At 37.1% G+C, this 22,447-nt stretch overlaps 2 protein-coding genes across 2 annotated transcripts; both read right to left on the minus strand.

The window, feature by feature from the left end:
* Positions 1 to 687: 687 nt before the first annotated feature.
* Positions 688 to 8,450, minus strand: psat1 (phosphoserine aminotransferase 1). Its single transcript, XM_072664737.1, has 9 exons — positions 8,249 to 8,450; positions 4,447 to 4,507; positions 4,293 to 4,362; positions 3,978 to 4,183; positions 3,469 to 3,641; positions 3,206 to 3,375; positions 2,558 to 2,686; positions 2,200 to 2,337; positions 688 to 1,034 (listed from the first exon to the last, which is right to left on the minus strand). The coding sequence occupies exons 1-9, from the start codon at positions 8,303 to 8,305 to the stop codon at positions 914 to 916; spliced, it is 1,125 nt and encodes a 374-aa protein (XP_072520838.1). The 5' UTR covers positions 8,306 to 8,450; the 3' UTR covers positions 688 to 913.
* Positions 8,451 to 12,097: 3,647 nt separating this feature from the next.
* Positions 12,098 to 16,919, minus strand: sra1 (steroid receptor RNA activator 1). The gene is made up of 5 exons (XM_072664639.1): positions 16,833 to 16,919; positions 15,931 to 16,053; positions 15,456 to 15,706; positions 15,003 to 15,111; positions 12,098 to 13,192 (listed from the first exon to the last, which is right to left on the minus strand). Exons 1-5 carry the CDS (start codon positions 16,855 to 16,857, stop codon positions 13,008 to 13,010), a joined length of 693 nt encoding a protein of 230 aa, XP_072520740.1. The 5' UTR covers positions 16,858 to 16,919; the 3' UTR covers positions 12,098 to 13,007.
* Between the last annotated feature and the right edge of the window lie 5,528 nt (positions 16,920 to 22,447).

Here is a 22,447-nt window from a genome sequence, read left to right on the forward strand (position 1 = left end):
GGGACAAATTATATAAGGTGCGATACCTTTTGGATATGCCACACTTTGTTTTCGATTGCCCTTCAGATGTTGGATTTAGTAAATATACAATATTTCTGCATTGAGGTATGCTGAAATGTATTACTTGTAGAGGACTTCAGTTTTTTGTACTTAGAAAATCAACAAAAAACATGCAATTTGATATATAATAGAACTTAAAAACATAATTAAGATGTAAACATATGTGTATACAACTGTATGTATCTTCTGTTTTGCATAATCATGGTGTTAAAATTACTGAAAAGTTTTATTTAGGAAGGAATTGTTTAAGAAGGCCTGTACATCTACACCTTCATGCATAAAATCATGTATAGGCCATCAGCTTCAGTGTTCAAAGAAAGCATCATAATGTGGGAGAAAAATAAATGTGCTGTAATTTTATGCAAAGTTCAGAGAATCAAAAATAAGGACGTGGGTCTCACCAGCCACTTTAATTTCTAGTTTTTAAGCTAAGAATTTTGTTACATACACAGAAACTAAGAAAAGTGTAAAAGGACATTATGAACAGAGGTTGTCATACACAGACAATTATATTTTTCTTGCATTTTAAGGCACAATATTATTTTTAATGAGGAAAAAACTATATTAGTGTAGCTTAAACACAAGGTAGGAATAGTGAGAGTAAAAACCAAGCACCTACTCGGAATGTAATTTCTGAGGTGTTAATGTAGTGTTCTTTAATTATAATATAATGCACTGAACTGGATCAGTTCCTACAGGCAATCATAGAGTATACTATTATTAGTGTAGTTCTAATAGCATTATTACAACATTGCAATGGGCAGTAAACAGTATATCGTTTCATTATTGTCTACCAGATGCAAATATGGAACAGGATACTAGTGGTTGAGGTAACTTGTAAACATGACTTTCTCTAGTTCTCCAGTTCATTGGGCTGATGATCCTTAAGAAACTGCTTCATATAGGCAGAGAGAATCTGAGTGTCTTCCAAAGTCACTGCATTGTACAGAGATGCTCGTATCCCGCCAACAGATCTGTAAAATGATTAAAAAATGGATTATTATCAATAATGCCTGTAAAGGGAAAAAATCAAGACATTTCGTAGGGGGGCAGGTCCCTGTTAGCAAATATGTAAACTTTTTATTTCATCACAAGAACTGTGAAGACTGTGAACGTTAATAATGTTTTTGTAGCAATTAATTTGCTGGATTAAACCAGCAGTGCCGCTTTGCTGACTGCAACAGGGCCTCGTACAGTGGATAGCAATTCAATTAACTTGGCTTTTTAATCAAATTTCTTGTTTCACCTTAAATGGTACAGCAATTACATTATGGGGCCTGTGCAGGTAACATCTTGTACTTGTTTGTTTTTAAAATACTCACTTTTCACCATCCAATCAAACCTCAAAGTTTCATCTACAATCATTTCTGAATTGCATCTTTTTTTTTTTTTTTTTTTTTTTTTTTTTTTTTTTTTGGGGTGTTAGTTTTGCATGACATCAACTGCCATGACTGTTAATTAAACAGATGTAAGAGAAAGCTTCCATTGTATTACTAGCTGTGTAGACAAACAAATCTTGTAAGCAGTCTTGTAAGCAATCTTGTAGAGTTTTAAAAGATTGAAGTGGTGAGCTGATCTGCACCATGTACTTCCTTGTTTACATTAAACGAAAAAAAAAAAAAAAAAAAAAAAAAAAAAAAAAAAGTACACTGGGAACTAATAGATCTGGAAAACATCAACAATATTTTTCCATTCATTCCAAAATCACCCCTAACCACTGTCAATAGTCAACATACCCACTATTATTTTGGCTGTATTTCACAATATTAGGTTATCCTTAGCCCCCTGAAGTCCACTGATAATGTCAATGTAATTTTAAATCCCATTAACGGTCATAATTTGTTTAGATATTGACCAATTTCCAAACGCTTTATGTCCCTCCAAATTCAACATGCTGTTTTTGTTGTTGTCCCTATAAGACGGACGTGTCAAGACCTTTCTTCTGACTGGATATCCTGTACTGTGATTTGTTTAAATACAAGGAGGTATTGTCAAGTTTAGATAGGAATTCCTAAAAATTTTCATTGTACATGTGTGGATGCCTTCCACACTCCACATCACTACAATGTAAAAAGGGCAGATGAGTTGAATCTAAATTAAAATGCAATCTGATTTTTTTGGTTGTGGGGTATGTAATACCTGTGTCCTTTTAATGAAATCATCCCAAGTTTAGAAGCCCCATCCAGAAACAGCTTTTCTAGGGCTTCATCTCCCTCCCCGTTTCCAACGTGGAATGGAATGTTCATGCGGCTCCGGCAATCCTCATTAACGGGGCAGCTGAAGGCGAAATATATAAAACAAAAAATAATAAGGGAATAAATAAAAAGATACATACATACACAAGAACAGTATGACAAAAACATTCCACTACCAAACCAAACACTATTTTAGAGCAGACATCAAGAAGCTAATGGTCAACTGAACCCTACTTCATCCTACAAAATCCTACATGATCCTGACAGTTACTAATGCATATATATGAGGTCATTTTACTTACGAGTAAAATCCATTGGAGCTGTTGATGATGTCGTAGATCAAGGAAGACTTCTGTTTGCTGAGTTTCTCCATGGCTTCTGTGCCACCATTATTCTTGATCCATTCCAGAACCAGGTTCATTATGTAGATGCTGTAAATACATAAAGAAGAAAAATGGCATTACTCTTTACTTATTTTACTTTGGGTCCATATAGAGGATGCTTATTGTACAGCAGGATATTTCATGAAGCAATAAAAAAACTACTGCATCCCTTATTTAATTGAGACAAACTGACTGACAAAATTACCACATTTACACATTACACATTACTATTACCACATATTATACTGGTATTTCCTACTGTATTGTAAGGCACAATGGACACACTAATGTGGCCATTTCATCCTGTTCCTCACTGTTATTAATTCACAATATTCTTCATGTTAATATGTTTCAAAAAAATTATAAAGACCATGTGCTTCAGTCCACTTTTTGAGACTGCTCCAAGAATAGGACTGGCACTTTACCAATTAACTCAGACTAGGACACTTTGGTGCATCTTAGTAAAAAATCTTGATTATTAAAAGTGGTCAAGCAAACATAACACCATAACCACCATAACACATACAAGCCCTGCATGAACAGATGGAACACATGGGTGAGATGTACCTGAAACAAGGAGGTGTGTTGTAGAGGGAGTTATTTCCAGCTTGTACTTGATAATCCAGTACAACAGGACACTCCTTACAGGCTTTTCCCAATAGATCCTCCCTCACAATTACAACAGTGACTCCAGCACATCCTATGTTCTTCTGTGCACCTGCAAATATGAGCCCAAACTTGGACCAATGACAAAAAAAGCTAAATTAAACATACAATTACCATTAAAACAATAGTACTGCAGAAAATAATTAAAGAGAAATACTGCCAACCTTTGATACATCTACTGGTCGAGACAGGAAATTTGATGACATGTCACTGACAAGAATCACATCCTTGGTATCAGGAATAAAGTTAAACTCAACACCATGGACTGTTTCATTGCAGCAGTAGTAGACATAGGATGCTGAAGGATTCAGAGACCAACTGCTGCTATCTGGAATTCCTGAAAGGAGAAAAACTTTTTCATTCAATTTACATTTTTTCATTCTTCATTCAATTCATACAATCCTGATCTTTTCATTTACCTTCATAGGAAAGTTTTAAGTGCAGGTTTTTTTTTTTTTTTACAGTTTTAAGCTAATGGGCATTATTTTAAAATCACAACAATATCAATAAAGGAAGAACCCATTATCGAGTAAAAGATTATTAGTATTGATGTGAAAATAAAAATGAACAAATTTATTTATAATTAGTTTGCTACATTAGCTGCCACGGCACATCAGCTGAGCATTGCCTAATCCAAATCCGCTCTATATTTGATTAGGTGGTAGTAACTCACTCGTGTATTTGTCCAGTTTTGGGTGAACCACATTGACTTTCCCATACTTCTCTGCCTCTTTGGCAGCTTTCGCGGACCAAGTTCCAGTCACGAGATAATCGGCACATCTGTCCTCCTTCAGACCAATCAGATTCAGAGGAACAGCACTAAACTGCCCTGACCCACCGCCTTGAAGAAACAAAACTTTGTAGTTTTCCGGTATATTCCTGTTATAGAGGAAGAACAATATAGACGATAAAATGGTTACTTTGCAAAAAGAAATTGTTATTTGTATTAATACCGCATTTCCCCTTTGTACAAGCTCTGAAAACTCACAGGAGTTCACGAAGAAGGTTTTCTGTGGTGTTTATGATTTTGGAGAAATCTGCAGACCTGTGGCTCATTTCTAGGTGTAATAAATGGAGACATCATTAATTTTAGCACATACATTGAAGCTACAAATTATATTTTTATCAAAACTGTCCCTTACCAAGAACACTAATGCCAATGCCATTATAATCCAACAGCTCTGTCTGTGCTTGAAGTAACACCTGGGGGGAAAACAAAACAAGAAATGCTGAATGTTAGTGTCCCATATGATGTTTATCAGTAGGCAGAGGAGCAGAAGAAGTTACAGTCTGGCCCATCAAATTGTCAGCAGTTATTTTCAAGAAAGAATAAGTTTTATGGCAGTGTCATTAAGGATTGAAGTTTTACACAACTGGCCCATGAAAACACACTTGACAATACACTCTTAAAATAAAGATCCCAGAAAGGGTTAAGAAAATATGCCAAAGTAGAAACACATTTGGTTCTTTAAAGAATGGTTCTTTAAAGAGCAAATATTGTAGAAGATACCTGCATGTGAAGACCTATATAAAGATGAAAGGAAGTTTGCATAATATAAAAGGTTCTATACCAAGTAAAACAGTTTATTACAACCATACAGTATGTCAATACAGAATGCCTGCAAATCACTTACCTATAGAACTAGAATACACCTTTCTAAACTCTGCAGGCTTTTTCAATGCTCTAGTGAAGTGGAAAAGAGCCTCTGCATTCTAAAAGCCCATTTTCTCTTTTCTGGCCCTGGCAACCAGCCTGGCAACAGCTCTTAGTAAATATTTGTATTGCTTTAAGTTTGTCTGGGAGCTTAATAAGAACTGAGGGAGAGTTCTGTTCCAGGGCTGTTCAATCTTGGGCAGACGCATACCATGTCCTTGTGTTCTGGTATACATGTACTAAGACAGTGATCACATAAAAAGGTGTTCTATCATTTTTAGGAGCGCATGGCACTTGTTATTACTGTGTTTTTAGGTGGGTATATGCAAAGCTTAGTAAATGGTGTCTATCCACATATCACAGAGGCAGAAACTCTGGTCTGGAAAAGGAAAGCATGTTCAGGAGTTCACAAACCATTACTTACTGAGAAAATAACTATATACTAAAGCCAAGAAACTATTAACACTACTTTTCTTACAAATGTACAACACACATTTAATGCTACAATGTAAATAGTAATGTAGATAGCAGATTATAGATTAAACCTGTATTAGCCTGTATTACATTAGCTTCTCTATGCTCGCTACTCCAGGCTCAGCACACTGCCCAGCTATGCACTATGAAAGGACACTGCTTATGAGAACTGTGTAATGCTGTGTAACCAGAGTCTCTTCTTTCACTTTCAGTGACGTTTCTGGATCTCTCACCTTGTCAGTCGGGGGAACCCAGGAGCAAGAAATACCAATTCTCTCATAATGCTGTTTTCCGTGACTTCATTGGTATTAGCTAACAGTATTGCATCAGCAACAGACCATTCAATGTATATGGTTATAAACACCTGGATTTATATAAGCACTTATCAAGTAGTAACTTGTAGACAGACTTGGTAATGGTACTTTGTCTTTAAGATTGATCTACAATCGCAATCGAAATGAGTCAACCGCCATTGCAAATTAGGTTTATTGGTAAAATCGACTTGTTTTTTCAACTTTCAGCTGTTTACAATAAACCAACTAAACAAGACCAATGTAAATAGCTCAACAAAACCAATAGAACAAGTGATTTCTTCAAATTTATTACAAAATACAACTTTTAATGCCTACTGCAGCCTCAGACTTATTTAACCCCCTGCATAGAATCCCTCATAAGAGCACACCTCTGCAAATCAGGTGGCAAATCAAGGACTCTATTAGTCGCATCAGTTGTGCTTGACATAAAACACACCTGGAATCATAGTTTGCAAGTTCAAAGTTAAAAGGACCACTGGCTACACTACCTGGATGTGACGAAAAGAGGAGGCTTTCACAGGCTGCCACCAGATTCCTAAGGATGGAGGTGGTCAAAAAACCTCTGACTGCAAAGCAGCTGCAGCAAGAGTTAGTGTCTAATGACCCCAAAAGCACAAGAAAAGTTGGCTCCAATTTTCTCAAAACCATATAAATAAATGCCACAGAACATTTTGGGATTCTGTTCTGTGAAGCCCTGAAACAAAACTGGAACTTTTCTGTCCTATGGGTCAGCAGTATAGATGTGTGACTGGGTTATTGCAAAAAAACTGAAAGTACATTTTGCTAATAAACCTAATTTGAAATATGGGTTAATAATAATCTTGTTTCATTCCTGTTCTGCCACTGTAATTATGTTCATCATGCATTATAATTGTGATAATTACCAATTGGTTTAATGTTAATTGTTATTAATGAGGCAGTGGCTCCTTAATCTGCCCACATTTCCAGTTCCAGACACTTTTTCATACGTGTCAGAAACAGCTGTTATCAATGTGTAGCTCATTTAAACTTGTAATGTATTTATTTCAAAGCGGACAACACCTGGAAGTTATTCATCCGGAAAATAATTCTGAAAATATTGGATATAAATAAATCCACCAGCAAGGAAGGTCATGTGACAATAAGTGAAAAAAGTAGGGAGTCTCCAAAACGGAAATTTAATTAAAAAAATAATAATAAAAAGTGGTGCAACTGTCTAAGTGCATGTTTGATCCCTGGCGAGGCCACAGCCATCCATGTCCAAGAGTCAAAGATAGCATGATTGGTCTTACTCCCTCTAGGTGTATAGGATGTCCCGCCCTCTCCCCCAATAACCAGCGTAACCAACATTGGTTGGTTGTCCAATTTGTCTTTTTATTTTTACACCGTAGCAACCAGACTAACATGCTAAGAACCACTAGAAGTCAATGATCATCGAAAACTTTTAATATAAACAAATCTTCTCTCATCCCACGCAAACTACACCGAGGTCACACAGACCTGATTTAGGGCACAGTGTAGCTCACTGCGAAGTATACAAATACACAAACATGAAATATACAAAAATGAATTTCACTGTTTATCTGAAAAGGGGGGGGGGGTCCTTTTCTTATGTATCTGTACGCCTGCATAGCTTGCCTGCATAGCTTGCCTGCAGGCAATGGGGATTTTTCAGTGGAATTTGACAACACCTGCTGTCTCAGAAAGCTGCCCTTTGGTCACAAAGATAAGGTATACTGTGCCTGCAGAAAAGTTACAGAAAAGTTTTTTTTGTGTGTGTATATTGACTTCTAGTATTTGTTAGCAACATAAGCCCCGTGGCTGAATTAAAACTAAATGAGCTAAATTTGCACACTAAACACGTGGTAGCTGATTGACTGCGTCCTGGGGTAAAGGGGAAAATTGAGCAAATTTGATTTCTTGCCAAAGCACTACTTTAAGGAGAAGGAGGACGGCTAGGAGTCACAAGGGCTGGGTGGACTCGTGGCTTTTTTTCCTATATAGTAAAAGTAATACAAATACTTTATGAAACGTAAGATGCAACGACGACACCTCGTCAGTTTACTGCAGTTTATTCACTCATGATTTGTTTACGATGACGTCACGTCACCTCAGCGAGTGCAGAAAGAAAGGGTGGGTGATTTAAAGCTGCGCTGAATCTAACCTGCAATCTTTAAAATCTACTGCGTTGAGGTTTCATAGGCTTAAGCCAAAAGTACACACGCAGCTCTCCGGTAGGTGTGCACGTCGACGTTCATCGAGGCTGATGCAACATCATCACCCACATGCCCCAGCTCGACTAGTGCTGAAAACAGCAGACTCGACTTAAAGCAGCTTCCATGAAAGGTTCACCAACAAAGCTGCTAGCTGGATCAAAGAAAAGCGTAGTGCTATGTTCTTCCCAGATGAGCAGCAAACGCTAAAGTGAAGTACACGCAAGTACAGAACAGAGACAACAACGTTAAGGATCATGAAATAAACATCAGCTGCTGGTTTGAATGGGAACTGAAGCGAAAAACTTACGGAAGGTGGGAGTTTCGCCGGGCCTGCACCGAAGTTAATAGTCTTTTTCTTCTCCATGATGTGCACGGTGTTTTCTGTACGAGTGGGCTGTATGAGTAAACTGCAGGCTTACTAGAAGTACCTCAGGTAGTTAGCGATGCTCAATCTGAGTGACCTACTTTCTCTCTGAAGCGCTCGCTGCTTGATTAACGCGTGGTTGCTCCCAACCAATTCTTTTTCGGCGTGCGTTCTGATTGGCCGCTGCCACACGCGCACACTATTTTCCACTTCTGATTGGATGTGAATGCTGAGCGGCGAATACGATTGGCTTGACTCTTCACGCCACTAAAACGTGATCACAATTGGGGCTGCGACTTGCCCGGCGTGAAATGTGTAGGAAAAACAAGCTCGCAGGACGGGGTTAGGAAAACAGTCCCTGGAAGTGTTAGCTAAAGGCCGGGTGAAAGGTAGTGTCAGCAGCTGCAAAAATGAGAGCAGACAGTGTCTAAAACAGATTTTTTTCCATGTCCATTATTAAGGACATCAGTTGCACTAAACTTACAGTAGCAAGGTAGCGACGACAAAATCACGACAGTCTAAAGGTACAGTGACATGTTGGGCCATTCAAAGCACGAAGTCCAGTGTGATTTCCAAAGATTTGTTCAAAATATCTGCATAATTAAATGATAAAGATATAAACAAAGTCATTCTGAGTGGTTTGGGGCAAATGCTCTGTTTGAAAAACTTGCTATGTAAGAGTTACTGAGGTGGTGGTGAGTGGAAACCAGTCTAAAGAGTTCAGTGTCTCATAAAACATTATTACTGAAATTGATTTATGATCATTTAAATCAAAAACGTTTTTAAAATATCTATTCACTGTAGAGAGGTACTTTGCAAGTGTTGCAATGCAAAATAGTACATAAACAGTTTCTTTAGATATTTTATCACTATTATACCTTTATCAACTCAATTTTGCAGGGTGAATAAAATTGCCATATTTGTGTTGTAAATATCATAACTTCTGGTTCAGATTTTGTATGGGTTTTTTTTTTCACACCTAAGTGAATTTGTTTATCTGAACCATTGATTTATGAAGACGTGTTAAAAAAAAGGTACCAAGTATTCCTAACACCAGGTAATATTTATGCCAATTTTTTCATTTTGTATAAAATCCTTCTATAATCTTAGATTGGTGTATTTACAGTTGTTCATGTACTTGAGGAAAACGTTAAGGAAAAGATAAATACTGTTAACATGGGGCCAATTTAATGACACTTTATTAATTTATCAAATAAGATGAGGTTTATTCTGTGTTAAATATGAACAAAGTGTATGTATGTGCACCCTCAACTACTCTAACTTCCCACTTTATCAGAAACACTGACCTTCCTGTGTTTATGATGACCACCTATTCTTCAGTAGCAAGTTTGGGCACCCAAGGTCAAAAAATATATGTATTAACAGCTAAGGGAGTAAAAGATTTTCAGAAATTGAAAACCTTAAAGATAACTTTGTTATGGTCTTAATGTTATCAGTCTCCTGGAACCTAACATTACCTACATTAAAAGCTCAGTATAAAAACACAGGAAGTCTTAACATTTCATAAACAAATGGGTATTTATTGTAATTAGGGCAAAATCCCCCTGCCCAATAAGCCCCCTTAAATCAAAGTAATGAAAGTTGGGCAACCTTAAGTGGTCAGTATTTAGTAACACCCCCTTTGGTAATAATTACAGCTTGTGAACAATTTTTGTATCCAGTGTATTTGGGGATTTTTACTCATTCTTTGTTGCAAAAGGCTTCTAGTTCTGTTCGATTCTTGGGCTGTATTTAATAAACTGATTGATGAAAATTGATGATGTTTAGGTTGATCTTGAGGTAGTCCACTGTGGATTTTGCATGTTTTTCTTGTCTTCTAGACCGCCAACATTCCTGTTAAATAGAATTTCTTAATAGCTTATGAACTTATAAAGGAAATAACTACCTGAAAATGCTTATCTGTAGTCTTCGCCAGCTTGTGGGTATCAGTAATTGTAATTTTTAGCGTGCTAGAAGCCCATGACTGCTGATTGCTGGGACAAGATTTGAGGAGTCAGAGTGACCTGGCTTTTTCAACGATGATTGTGAACAGGCCAGGATTAACAAGCCAGTTTAGGTTTGAGACATTGGTAAAAGTTATCTAAGAGCTCAGATCTCTTGGATTGCCAAAATTCCTTTTTTCACTCAAATAAATTGTCTTGCTTTAAATGTTGAAAAAAATCTGTAACTTTCTGCCCGATGGAGATAATAAGATAACTGACAGTGTTGTGAAAAGTATTTGTATTAAAATTTCTTCTATTGGTGCGTATTTGTCACATGTAAATGCTTCAGGTTTTCAAATCTGCATTTGAATCTTTATAATGTGGCATGATGTGCTGCACTTCCAGCCTGCTTTACATTGCCAGACCGGTTCTATTTAAGTGATGTTTAGATTCAACAGTTCTGGCTGTAATCATGCCTGGGTGTGGATGCTGAAATAATGGAAAAAATGTACACATGGTAGGAACTTAGTGTGTCTGGTAGGTGCTGTCTTAGATTATGTTTTTTTAGAATCAGTTTATCATATCATATTTTTTTTAATTAGAGAGTTTAATGTTAAATGTACAAAAGCCAGGCTGTCTGTTGTTTTTCTGATGAAAAAAAACCAATGTGCTTCCATATATATATAGTCCATAAAAGCATTTGCCTACATCTGTTTATCCCTGCTAGGTCTATGAGGAGTGTTGTTTTTTTAAGTGAAGTGCACTCAAGGCTAGCCAGTCCATGCAATTCTAAGGAAGAGGCTATACATTTAGTTTTGACTGGGTTACAAACCAAAACATGCATAAATCATTAAATTACTCCAGAGAAAAAAATATAATTAGATAGTAGAAAAATGTAGGAAAGCAAAGACATGAAGGCATTTCCACTTTTTATAAATGGGCCTTATATACATTTGATGCTGTCTTTTTTTAATCTGGCTTGGTCATTATGGTGATCAACAAATTTCTGAAGAAATAAATCATATAGGCATTATGTTGCCTTGCTACTTTGCTAGAAATAACTTTGATAAGGCCAACCTGGTGTACAATTACAGATTGCATCTTACTGGGTATTTGTGTTTTTAGCTATCAAGTTTATCAGGTAAGTCACATTAAACCTGTGGATATAAAGACCTATTAGACGCATCACACAATGAGGACTAGAGCTCATTTTATTGTAGCTTTAAGATTGACATACAAATAGAATTATGCACTGCTTCATTTGAAGCTGTTGAAATGTTCAGACCGTGGCGAGATTAAGAGGTTCCTCGTGGGCCCAGAGTGAGCATCCTAATCTTTCCACATTAAGCATTATGTTCTGTACTAAAGACGAATGTAGATTGTAATCAGTGATTGCTGTTAGTAAGATGCACTCCTTCTTAAGTCAGCAACAAATGGGTTAATGGTTCCAAAATATCCAAAATATCCAACAGCTGTCCCCTCCCTCTTCATCACCATAGAATATCATTGTGATAACTTGGAGGAACCTGGAGTGGGAGGCTGCATATAGAGAATAAAGGTTCTTTCTGAAACAGGCCTTTGGTTAGGGCATAGCCTGACTATCGTCATCATCAGATCCAATGTAAAATCTAAGAAAGCATTCTGTATTTTTCATATATATTATTCTGCATTAAATGATATTTATAACCAATTACAGTTTATTTTTTGAAAAATAAATAAATAAATAAATCGTGTTGATTTATTGTGTCGCTTAAAGTAACCTGTAAGCTCTTTTTGGAGTTCTCCTAATTTTCCTGCCATTCTCACCATTCTTGCAAAGACCCAGATGCCCACAACAATGCAAGAAATGTTATTTAAATAATTTTATTTACACAATAAGAAAATTGGACATGGTGGGGACATTTACACAATTGTTCACAACTGCACGCCTCTGTAGTACAGAACATACACAAGCGCATGCCTCATGCATCCTTTGTATAGACAAAATTAAACTTCATACTGTGATTGTATCTGTACACTTAGGTATTTAGTTATGTGTTTAAAAAAACTCATCTACAAACATGCAGTTTTGGTAGTGCAGGTTGATATAGTTCAACAAAACAAAACAAAACAAAACAAAACAAAAAAAAAAAACAGCCCAGTATTACTCTGCAGACAATCTGGAAAAATGATTGCATAGAAAGAATCTGAACTAAACATTTTTGGTCTCTTAATTGTTTAATGACAATTTCAATCTGCTGCATCCAGAGCATATGGTCAGTTACTATGGAGTAAAATTTCCCTGTACAAAAAACTGAAGCCAAAACTTAGCCTCTGTTTTGAGCCAACAAAGTTTTCTGCACAGGAAAATTAACATCTGTGAAAATCAACGATATGCTAGAGATGTTGCTGATAAAGATCAATGAAAAACGCTGAAGTACACCTTTAATCCCATCACTCCCATCACTGACATAAATCCAAGGTTTGTCTAGTATGGTGGCAAGCTTCATAATACCATCAGCTGCCCACATAATCCGTAAATATAAGAGAAATAAACAGGAAAGCAACAAAGAAAAAGGAAACCGTTTCAGTTTTTTAACAGTATTATTACAGTATTAATAGTACTGCTGCATCACAGTATTAATACTAAATCTCCCTCGTATGATCACAGAACCTCTGATGTGATATGTCCCAAAGCAGCTTTGAAAAAAAGGTTTAAAAAGGAAATGTCTTATTAAATAAGGCTCAGAGGGTAAAGTCTTAAATACGTCCTCACTGGCTCAGTCTGTGCTTTGAGCAGCCTCTTCAGTCTGGTGCAGTTTGTCGTCAACCTCTGGGTTTAGGTTTCGGGTTTCTGAGATCAGACGTTTTACTCCTACCATCCACTGACTAACTTCATTTACATAGTCTACCATCAGGGCTCTGTGGATCTCATCAGCTGCATCCCACTTCTTGTTCTTAAGCTCTGAAACAGAAAAAGAAAGAAAAAAGTTACATTGTGAGAATACATTAAACCAATGAAATTAATAAACCAATTCCAAAAATCTTTTTAAAATGTAAGAATAAAACAAAAATAAAATAAAAATTAAAATAATGAAAGTTCTTTTTTAAATCTTATCACAATAACTAAAACTAGTAAAATAAAAATGAACTAAGATCAAGTAACAGTTGGAGGAGAATGATTTAACAGTAGTAGCTGATGCATCTTTGTTTCTCACATTACCGTAATCTGGAACAGACAAAAGCATTTCAATCTTTTTTCTTGTATGCACAAATTTTGTTTTATATTTCAAGGTACTTAGATTCAGTGACTTCTTTCCATCAGGGTAGGGATATTCAAAGTGTTAAAATTGTAAAAGTCAGATTAACACTGCAATATAAGTGTATCAATAATATAGGTAAAAATTAATATTTAGACAATGATAATAAATCAATTATATTTTATAATATAGATTAAATAATACCAGTCTAAGAATTGAACCACGAGGAACCCCCTTAGATACTGGTAGAAGCTGTGATTTATTGTAGTCAAATTTATTCTCTTTTTTGCAGACTTAGCTGAACCATAACATTTTTAGATGTTATAGATGCATTACTTAAATATCTAAATGTTATACAATGGCCACAGTCTGTTTTACAGTGTCAGAAACTACCTAAGCAAGTCTATTTGAGATTCACTATAAGGTCATACTTATCAGTCTGAACATCCTCCACACGGGGGAGCTCTTAGTACCCACAGTCAAACAGGAAACACAAAAGCAGGACCTCACAAACTGTATGTAGGTTCAAAGCTACTAACTGCATGTATATAAAGGTCTAAAGGTGCACGTATTTGTCACTGTTTAGTGTACACTGTACAGCGAAATGTGTCCTCCGCATTTAACCCATCTGGTAGTGAACACACACTCACACACACACACACACACACACACACACACACACGTGTTAGGGGCAGTGAGTATACACACACACACACACACACACACACACACACACACACACACACACACACACACCCAGAGCGGTGGGCAGCCAACTCCAGCGCCCGGGGAGCAGAGAGGGTAAAGGGCCTTGCTCAAGGGCCCAACAGTGGCAGCTTGCCAAGCCCGGGAATCGAACTCACAACCCTGTTATCGATATCCCAGAGCTCTAACCGCTGAGCCACCACTGCCCTATATGCCCTTATATGAAGTATGTGTAAATTTTTAATGTTAAAAGAAAACTGTGTATAACATCTCTCAACCACTCAAAACACATCCAAATCATCTCAGGTAAATGGACATATTGTTTAGAACACAATATGACTAACTTTAGTCTAGAAACACAAAAATAAACATTTTCACCGAGCTGAATAGTGGGGCACCATTTTCATAACTGAAGGCATTCCAATTTTAGCTGAAATTAAATACAGCTTACCCATCACGTTTGTGAACAAGTAGTTATTTTGGACCCCAATTATTCGTCATTTCCAGTGCCTACCCAGGACTCACCCCATCACACAATACCACTAGCACTGGGAAGGTTAGCTTGTGCTTCACATGAAGAGACAGCACATCTTCCCAAACATCACTTGACAGCTAAATGCACTTGGGATGGGAACACTAACAGCAAGTTCAGTTACATCAGCCAACAGCCTGCACTGGCTAGCATCATTCTGAGTGATAAGGAAGAGGAAGAGCCATTCAACCCATTCATGAGAATAAAGCCAAAGTTGGCAAACTGGCAAACTCTTTGTTGCCTCTATAACTGTAGTCATAAAACTTCTGATTTCTCACCTTGTGAAAGTCCATTCATTCTACATTTAACAGCAAGAGAAAGTTTCCCACTCTTCCACATATCTTCAAAAAGCTTCAGACGCCTCTCAACATCATCACAAACCTGTTTCTGTGAAAAGGAAAATGCAAAGAAGAACTTGTGCCATTACAGCGTTTCCATTAAAAAATATATATATGAAAATAACTGTAAATGATACATTTGGTTCCAAATAGTCAGGAAAAGTACATAATTTTGAATCATTTTCACAGCAATGTCCACTCAAATATATCTTTATCAAGATCATACGTAAACGTGTTTGCTTTTCATAGGAATATACAAACTAATCAAGGAAAACTCCAGTTACCAGGTTAACATGTAGCAGCCTTATTGTGCAATCTTACACTGGAGAAAAGGAAAATTATAAACTACTTTGCTATCCTTTACTACCAATATTAACAATACATTTTTTATACCTTTACAGACTGTCTGCATGCAGTCAGTGCCCAGAGAAGTGGTGCTTGAACATTATCAAAGTTTGGTTCATTCTCTGTTTGCCTAGATGAGTTAGTCTGAGCCGTCAAAGAACCCGAGACTGAGCCTGTTACGCCTGAAGAGATTCTGCTTTTAGGAGGGGGAGGGGTCAAGCCTCCCACAGGAGGAGGCCCTGGGTTGCTCTGAGGACTTGAACTAACGGCTGGAGAAGGCGGCAAACCTGGTCCAGGACCTGCAAACATAACATAGTACTGTGAAAATGCTAAACAGATAAACAGAATGAATACCACAGATGTAAGACCCCAGGCATTCTATGCAAACATATACACATATATATATATATATATATATATATATATATATATATACACACACACACACACATACATACAATAATACACAAATGCACGGCTTAGCAAACGCTTGACACCACACTAACCTGAATAAGGGACTTACTTTGGCCTGTAAGTTGAGGTGGGGGCACCCTCTTGTTGAGGACATTCCTTTTTGCTCCCCCAGTGCTTGTCTGCAGACCATATGAAAACTGTGGAGGGTCGTTCCATCCTCGCTCCTGATTTCCTACATGACAAAATATATATGTGTTACTGATGTAATGGCTTGCAATAACCACTTTCTGCAAGGCTCAGTGTCTAGGTTAATGCTGTCTGCTGTCATGCTGTACTTGCAGGACAATTAACCAAGCTGTGCTGGATTCTTGCCCTCAGTTTCTCACTTCTGTTAGAGCAAGGAAAACACGGCCACATACAGGGAAGTGGCATTCTATGACCAGGATTGTGAAGATCTATAGCACTAGTAATGCTAAAATATACACTGTCTAGAAGCACAGCTAGTCAGGAATGTTTGCAAATATAACACTATAATAATCCCCATTAAAGCCAAAAGAGTGCAGAGTTCAGATCCAACTCTAATCGAACACATCAGATCCAAGCTAGGTGTGTTTGGATCTGATCTCTCCAGGATCAGGACTGGGCCATCCGTGTTATAGGGTATTGCGGACTCATGTTTTAAGAAGTAAAAGGAGTTGAGGTCTCTGATAGGGTCATGGCCAGGTGGACAGAGGTCTTAATAACATTTAGCTAGCTATATTTAAATATACGATTACAGGAATGAATGGAGTACGTATAAACACATACATAGCTATGATCTTACGCGTGTTATTCAGGATTCGTTTCTTATATTATGGATAACTGTAGGCGAAGAACTGGCTGTATAAGTGGAGCCGACTCCTGGACTGGCGATAAACAGGTCAGTCAGCTTAGATAAGGCTATAATTCCTGAGAAAGACTCGTTGTTAGGTCTAACGCTGCTGTTATCTGGAATACACATTCGGTTGTTACCTGGTTTAATATAAAAGTTGTCCATTGATAACCATCCAACTGTAAGTTACACCTCGATCTGAGTGCCAGCACAACACTCAGAAGTATCCGGCTGCTCAATACTTCCGGTCGCTCCTTGAAATTTCAAAATAAAGGCCCCCCACCGGGATACACTTAAATATTTATAGTGAAATTTGATGAATCATTAAAATAACCTCACAGTTCTTCACAACACAGCACTGCGTACTCTAATGCGTAATTACCGTTTAGAAGCTTAATTTAACATTTAGGGGGGAAAAAACATTTAGCTAATACATTTAAATTGCACACCACGGAGAAAGGAACATCAAGATCCCTGGAGATGGTTTTCCACAGTGTTGGATCTCAGACCCTTGAGACGGTTATCTTCTCCTCTTTCTGTTCGCCATGCTTCGTGTGGCACACTGACACGCAATGCAAAGATTGAGGAAGAACTTCTCTCCAGGTGTGATTTTTATATTGCCCACACCTGTTGCTTTCCACAGGTGAGTTTAAATGAGCATCACAATTTTGAAAAGGTGCCATTTCTTATGGCCCCATTTTTCACACATTATTTATTTGTTTTTTGTTGTTGTTCCAATACACACAAAGGAAATAAACATGTGTATAAGAGAATGTGTAATTGCAATAATAATAATTTAGGCTTTAATTATTATTATTATTATTATGAAGATTAGAATTACAAATATTTTCTTTTCTTTAAAAAATAAGCATTTAGTGAACTGGTTCTTATGACCACCACATGAATTCTGACTCTAGGTTTCTCTAGAATTTCAGGTGTTTGTTTCAATCCCTTATGTAATAGACAAATGTATAAAACCACAATGTCCTCTCAAATAACTCTGCAGCACTTTATCTGATCAGGATCATATGTAAATATGTTTGTTACAACAACAACAACAAAGCTTGATTTTTAATAGGAATATACATATATATTTTTGTTGCTGTTGCTGTTTTTAAGAGACACAAAAGGAAAATAATGAATGATATGGTATGGTATGGTATGGTATAGAAGAATCCTCAATGTTTTCTCTGACAGCTGACAGGTGTGTATTTGGGGGACTGGGTAAAAAAAAGTGTGTTTACCAAAATGAAAATGTAAATTCTGATCTGATCTAATTTGATTTGAATTTGAATTATAATGATTTAATGGTAATTATTTTTCATTCATTTTTAAGGGGCATATCAATGAATAATTAGTCTGTCCCAAATATTATAGCGGGCACTGCATATGATATATAACACAGACTATGCAAAAGCACATGTGGCAATTTGAATTAAAAAGGTGTTTATTTGCTCAGTAAAACACTAATATAAGAATAAACACAAATAATGTGTAAATATAAATAAATAATAATACATTGTTCTTTAAAACATATCCAACAGACAGACACATTTGAACCATAGTTCTTCATTTGTTCATTTTATCTGACCAGTTATTCTGCTTCTGTTCTGTTATTTGTTGCAAAAAAATGGTTTCCGTTCAGGGAGGTTCCCCTCTCAGCATTTCATGGGCCAAACCCGTATAACAAAATGTGATGTCTCTTAGGCGTCGGGCAATGTACTTGTAACAGTTTCATGTAAAAAGACTTTCTGCAAAAGAGCTTTTAGTGGACTTAAACTTTTCAGAAATGTGGTTTCTCTAGAACAGAACATATCAGGTGTTTGTTTCAATATGATAAAACCCATTTTGTAGTAGATAAATGTATAGAATGATAACATGCTAGAAGAGTCTTTAGAAGTTTCAAAGAAATTGTGGAAACTTTAAAAAGACATTTTGCTTATTTTGTCCAGAATGATGGCGCTGCAGAGGTTCCTAAAACGCAGAATGAAGGTAGAAATGATTTTTAGCAGATAGTTACATTACATCATTTATCTTTTTATAATTACTTGTTGCTTTACAAATAATATATAGACAGAATATATATATCAGTAAAAAAGCCTGGACTGTTTTTTTAAGGAGGCTGTATACATCATAACTGAATATAACATATGCTGCACTCAAGTGATGTTGGAAACTGGGAAATACTAACTTCAACTACCAGCTTTTTTTCATGTAATTGCACTCAAAATGGAATGGAAACTCTAAATTCTAGATGATGTATGTGATACTTATTGAAACTCTTAACCTTTTACACCATAAAAAACAGTAAACGTGGCAGTGAAATGTAACACACACACATGTGTGTGTATATATATATATATATATATATATATATATATATATATAGCTGAGGTGCTTCTACGTGATCTGCGTGGTTGGGCTGCTTCCCTCACAGAACATTGCAACATTTCATGTGACATCCACATCACTGAGCACTGCTGAACCGCATGTGGAGCAGTTCATGCAGGGGTCAGAGCATTGCAGCATATTTAAGGTTCTTCAGCATGTAAAGGGAATGCCTGTTTTGCCTGATGCATTACTGTGACCTGTTGGCCAGAGAAGGTTGTGAAGACCTGTTGGTTCCTTCGATGATTTTTTTCCAGTAGCTCTTACAAATCATTTAAAAAAAACTGCAAAATCTTATATTCGTTGTGACGGGAGCCGCCGTGTTTCTCCATGTTTCTCCGTCACCTGGTGCTAGGAGCGCTCATTCAGGTGCAACAGATTGGGAAGGAGCTCTCAACCCCATAAAAAAAACAACCCAGCTCACACACACACGAAGGCAGAGAGCAGTGAAAGCTCTGACAGAGAGCTGGAGAGGCAAGACACTTGGACGTACTCAACTAATGCGTGTGTGAGCAGAGACTAAAGCTTAAGGCTACAAGGCCTCTTTAAACCAATAGGCTGTGTGTTTTTGTGATGGTTTGGGGTTTGTGTGTGCAAATGTGAAAATAAAAAAAAATGTGGTGGTTTCACATTGTGGTCTGTGAGTGTGCTTGTGGGACTGTTTAGGTTTTTCAGTGATGTGACTTACAATAACTACAGTTTGCATTGTGCCCTGGGAGGGAAATGGATGATTCGAAATAGTGGAAAGAGTTTACATCATAGACATCTTGAAAGACCTAAGAGCATTTCCTTATTTAATTGAATCACACAGTTTTCTTGGCTGAGAAACATGTTAGATGATGATGAATATCTCTAAAGCCAAGGAGATGATCATTGATCACTGTCCCAACCCTTGAAATCAGATCAGTTAAATTCAAGATGCACCTGTTGAGGCATTTTTTCTGCTTATCTAGTACCATGTATCCTTGTATTTACTGGCCATGGATTTATGTTGTATTCTACCCTGTGTAATGTGCTGCAGCTGTATGTTGCACCATGGGCCTAAAGAATGACAGTTTCTTACTTTATATACATTCTAGATCATAGATTCTAGAGCCAGGACTATACCAGACCTTTCATATTTTCATTTGAATAGAAATAAAAAAATATATAATAAAAGAATTCCAGCATTTGTAATATCAGTTTGTATTCAACTGCATTTGTATGGTTGAAATGAGTGACCTTACAGGCTTTGCCATAGCATTCAGCATCTAGCATAGCATGCTTATGTGTAGCATCTCTGCAATAGTTGTTGTCCTGGGTTTTAAGGATTTATTAAGAATGGTGAAAAGCAAAACACCAGGGATCATCAATGTTGCCGATAGGTCAAGGGAGAATGGCAATTAACCATGAAAGCAAACCAGTGGGGCACATTCAGGCAATATTACATAGTAATTCAGCAGTGGTGTGCAGAATGTTATCTCAGAACCTGACTGTCTGACTTAATCTTGAACAAGCCTCAACAGATAACATGCCCCTATCTATGGTGCTGATGTTGTCAGCGAAGTGTCTTCAGCTGGCACAGAAGTATTGAAAAGCATGCACATTCAAGCAAGAACATCCAAACATCACACTGTATCTAAGTATCGAGTTCATACTTTCCTGGATGCAGTTTTTCAGCATGATAATGCACCATGTCACAAATCACATATCATAAAAGAGTGGTTGACAATGATTCACCCTCAATGAGCTATACAGTGCTTAGATCTTAACCGTATCAAGCATCTTTGGGATCCTGTGGAAAGGTAGAAGACATGTGGCCTGTGCAGCCACCCACGCTGCAGTACCTGTGCAATTCTAGCTATGACTCAACATCCCTGCACAACGCCCCCAATATCCTTAGCCCAGAAGAGGCTCAGCATATTACTACATATTCCATTGAACTGCTGTGCAGTTGGTGGTGAAGCATGTTAACTAAAAATAGATCAAATAGATAGTGACAGGGAAGTTGTTAAATACTGTGCTACATTTGTGGTCTTTTTATTTTAGACAATTATCATGATTAAGAGAACACCCTCATTTCAAGCTGTGGCTCAAGCTACATTTTATAGTCATTATCTGATCTCCTATATAATCAAAAGTTTCACCATGCTGGTATTGAGTAGTAAAGGACTTACGTTACTGGTACTGTGACTCTTCATGTATAACCCACACAAAATTCTGAGAATTCAGCATCACATGCTTTAGGGTTATTCAGTGTGAAAAAGATCGACATCACCTTTCCTTTATTTTATTTCCAGTGGTAGTTCTTCCTTTTCCGGGAGACATTTCTGAGGAAATCAGATAAGATAATCCATTTGCACAAAGAAGGGAATCGGAAGTCAACAGAAAATGCAAAATGAAAGAAAATGTGGAAGGTAGGTGGAAATTGGACTCACAACTCACAATTGGATTCACAACCGTGCAAGATCTGCATCACTCAACATTCACAATCATGGGCTCCTCTAAGCAGCTGCCTGAGAAGCTGAAAATTTAGCTTGTCAATATCCACTGGAGGGTTTCGCTGACAGTGAAGTAGCGCACCTTTCTACTGTGCAGCACTGCTTGCAAAAGCATGGTCTGTATGGTAGAGGCATCAAAAGGAAACCTCACCAGTCAACATTACAAAACACCACCTAGAAAAGCCAGATGCATTATAGAAAGTGCTGTAGACTGAAGTAAAAGTTCAACTCTTCTGCCACAATCCCAAAAGAAATTGCCACCTGTATACTGTTAAGCATGGGAATGGATCTGTTAGGCTTTGGGTTGTGTGACAGTTATTGGCACAGACAACATCTGTAGAAGAACAGATTCCAGTGAATATACGCAAATTCAATAAATCACAGTCAGGATACAGAGGATGATGATCTACACACACACACACACACACACACACACATACACATACACACACATATATATATATATATATATATATATATATATATATATATATATATATATATATATATAGCTGTGTTTATTGTTTTTTTATTTATTTATGTTGTTTATGTAATGTGCGTTTTTGAATGCAAGGCTGCTACACTGTTGCAGAGAGGCGTGGCTTCTAATTACATATCAGCTTTTACTGTCCCTATTGTGCTGACTTTGCTTGTGCTACATAAGACAGGCATTGTTATTGCACGATCTTGAAAAGCGTTTTTTGAAGCGCTTTCTTCATGGAGGGAAGAGCACTGTGATTTTGAGTGACTTTGCAAGCTGAAACCAGAGGCGATGGTAAATGTGTCTGATGCATGAGGATACAAAGAGAATTGTAACAAGTAAGTTCAAATGGATTTTTTTTATATACACAAAAGCCTTGGAATTGTTCTTGTAAAACCACTTTAGT

The sequence above is a fragment of the Salminus brasiliensis genome, chromosome 20 (assembly GCF_030463535.1).
Source record: "Salminus brasiliensis chromosome 20, fSalBra1.hap2, whole genome shotgun sequence".
NCBI lineage: Eukaryota > Metazoa > Chordata > Actinopteri > Characiformes > Bryconidae > Salminus > Salminus brasiliensis.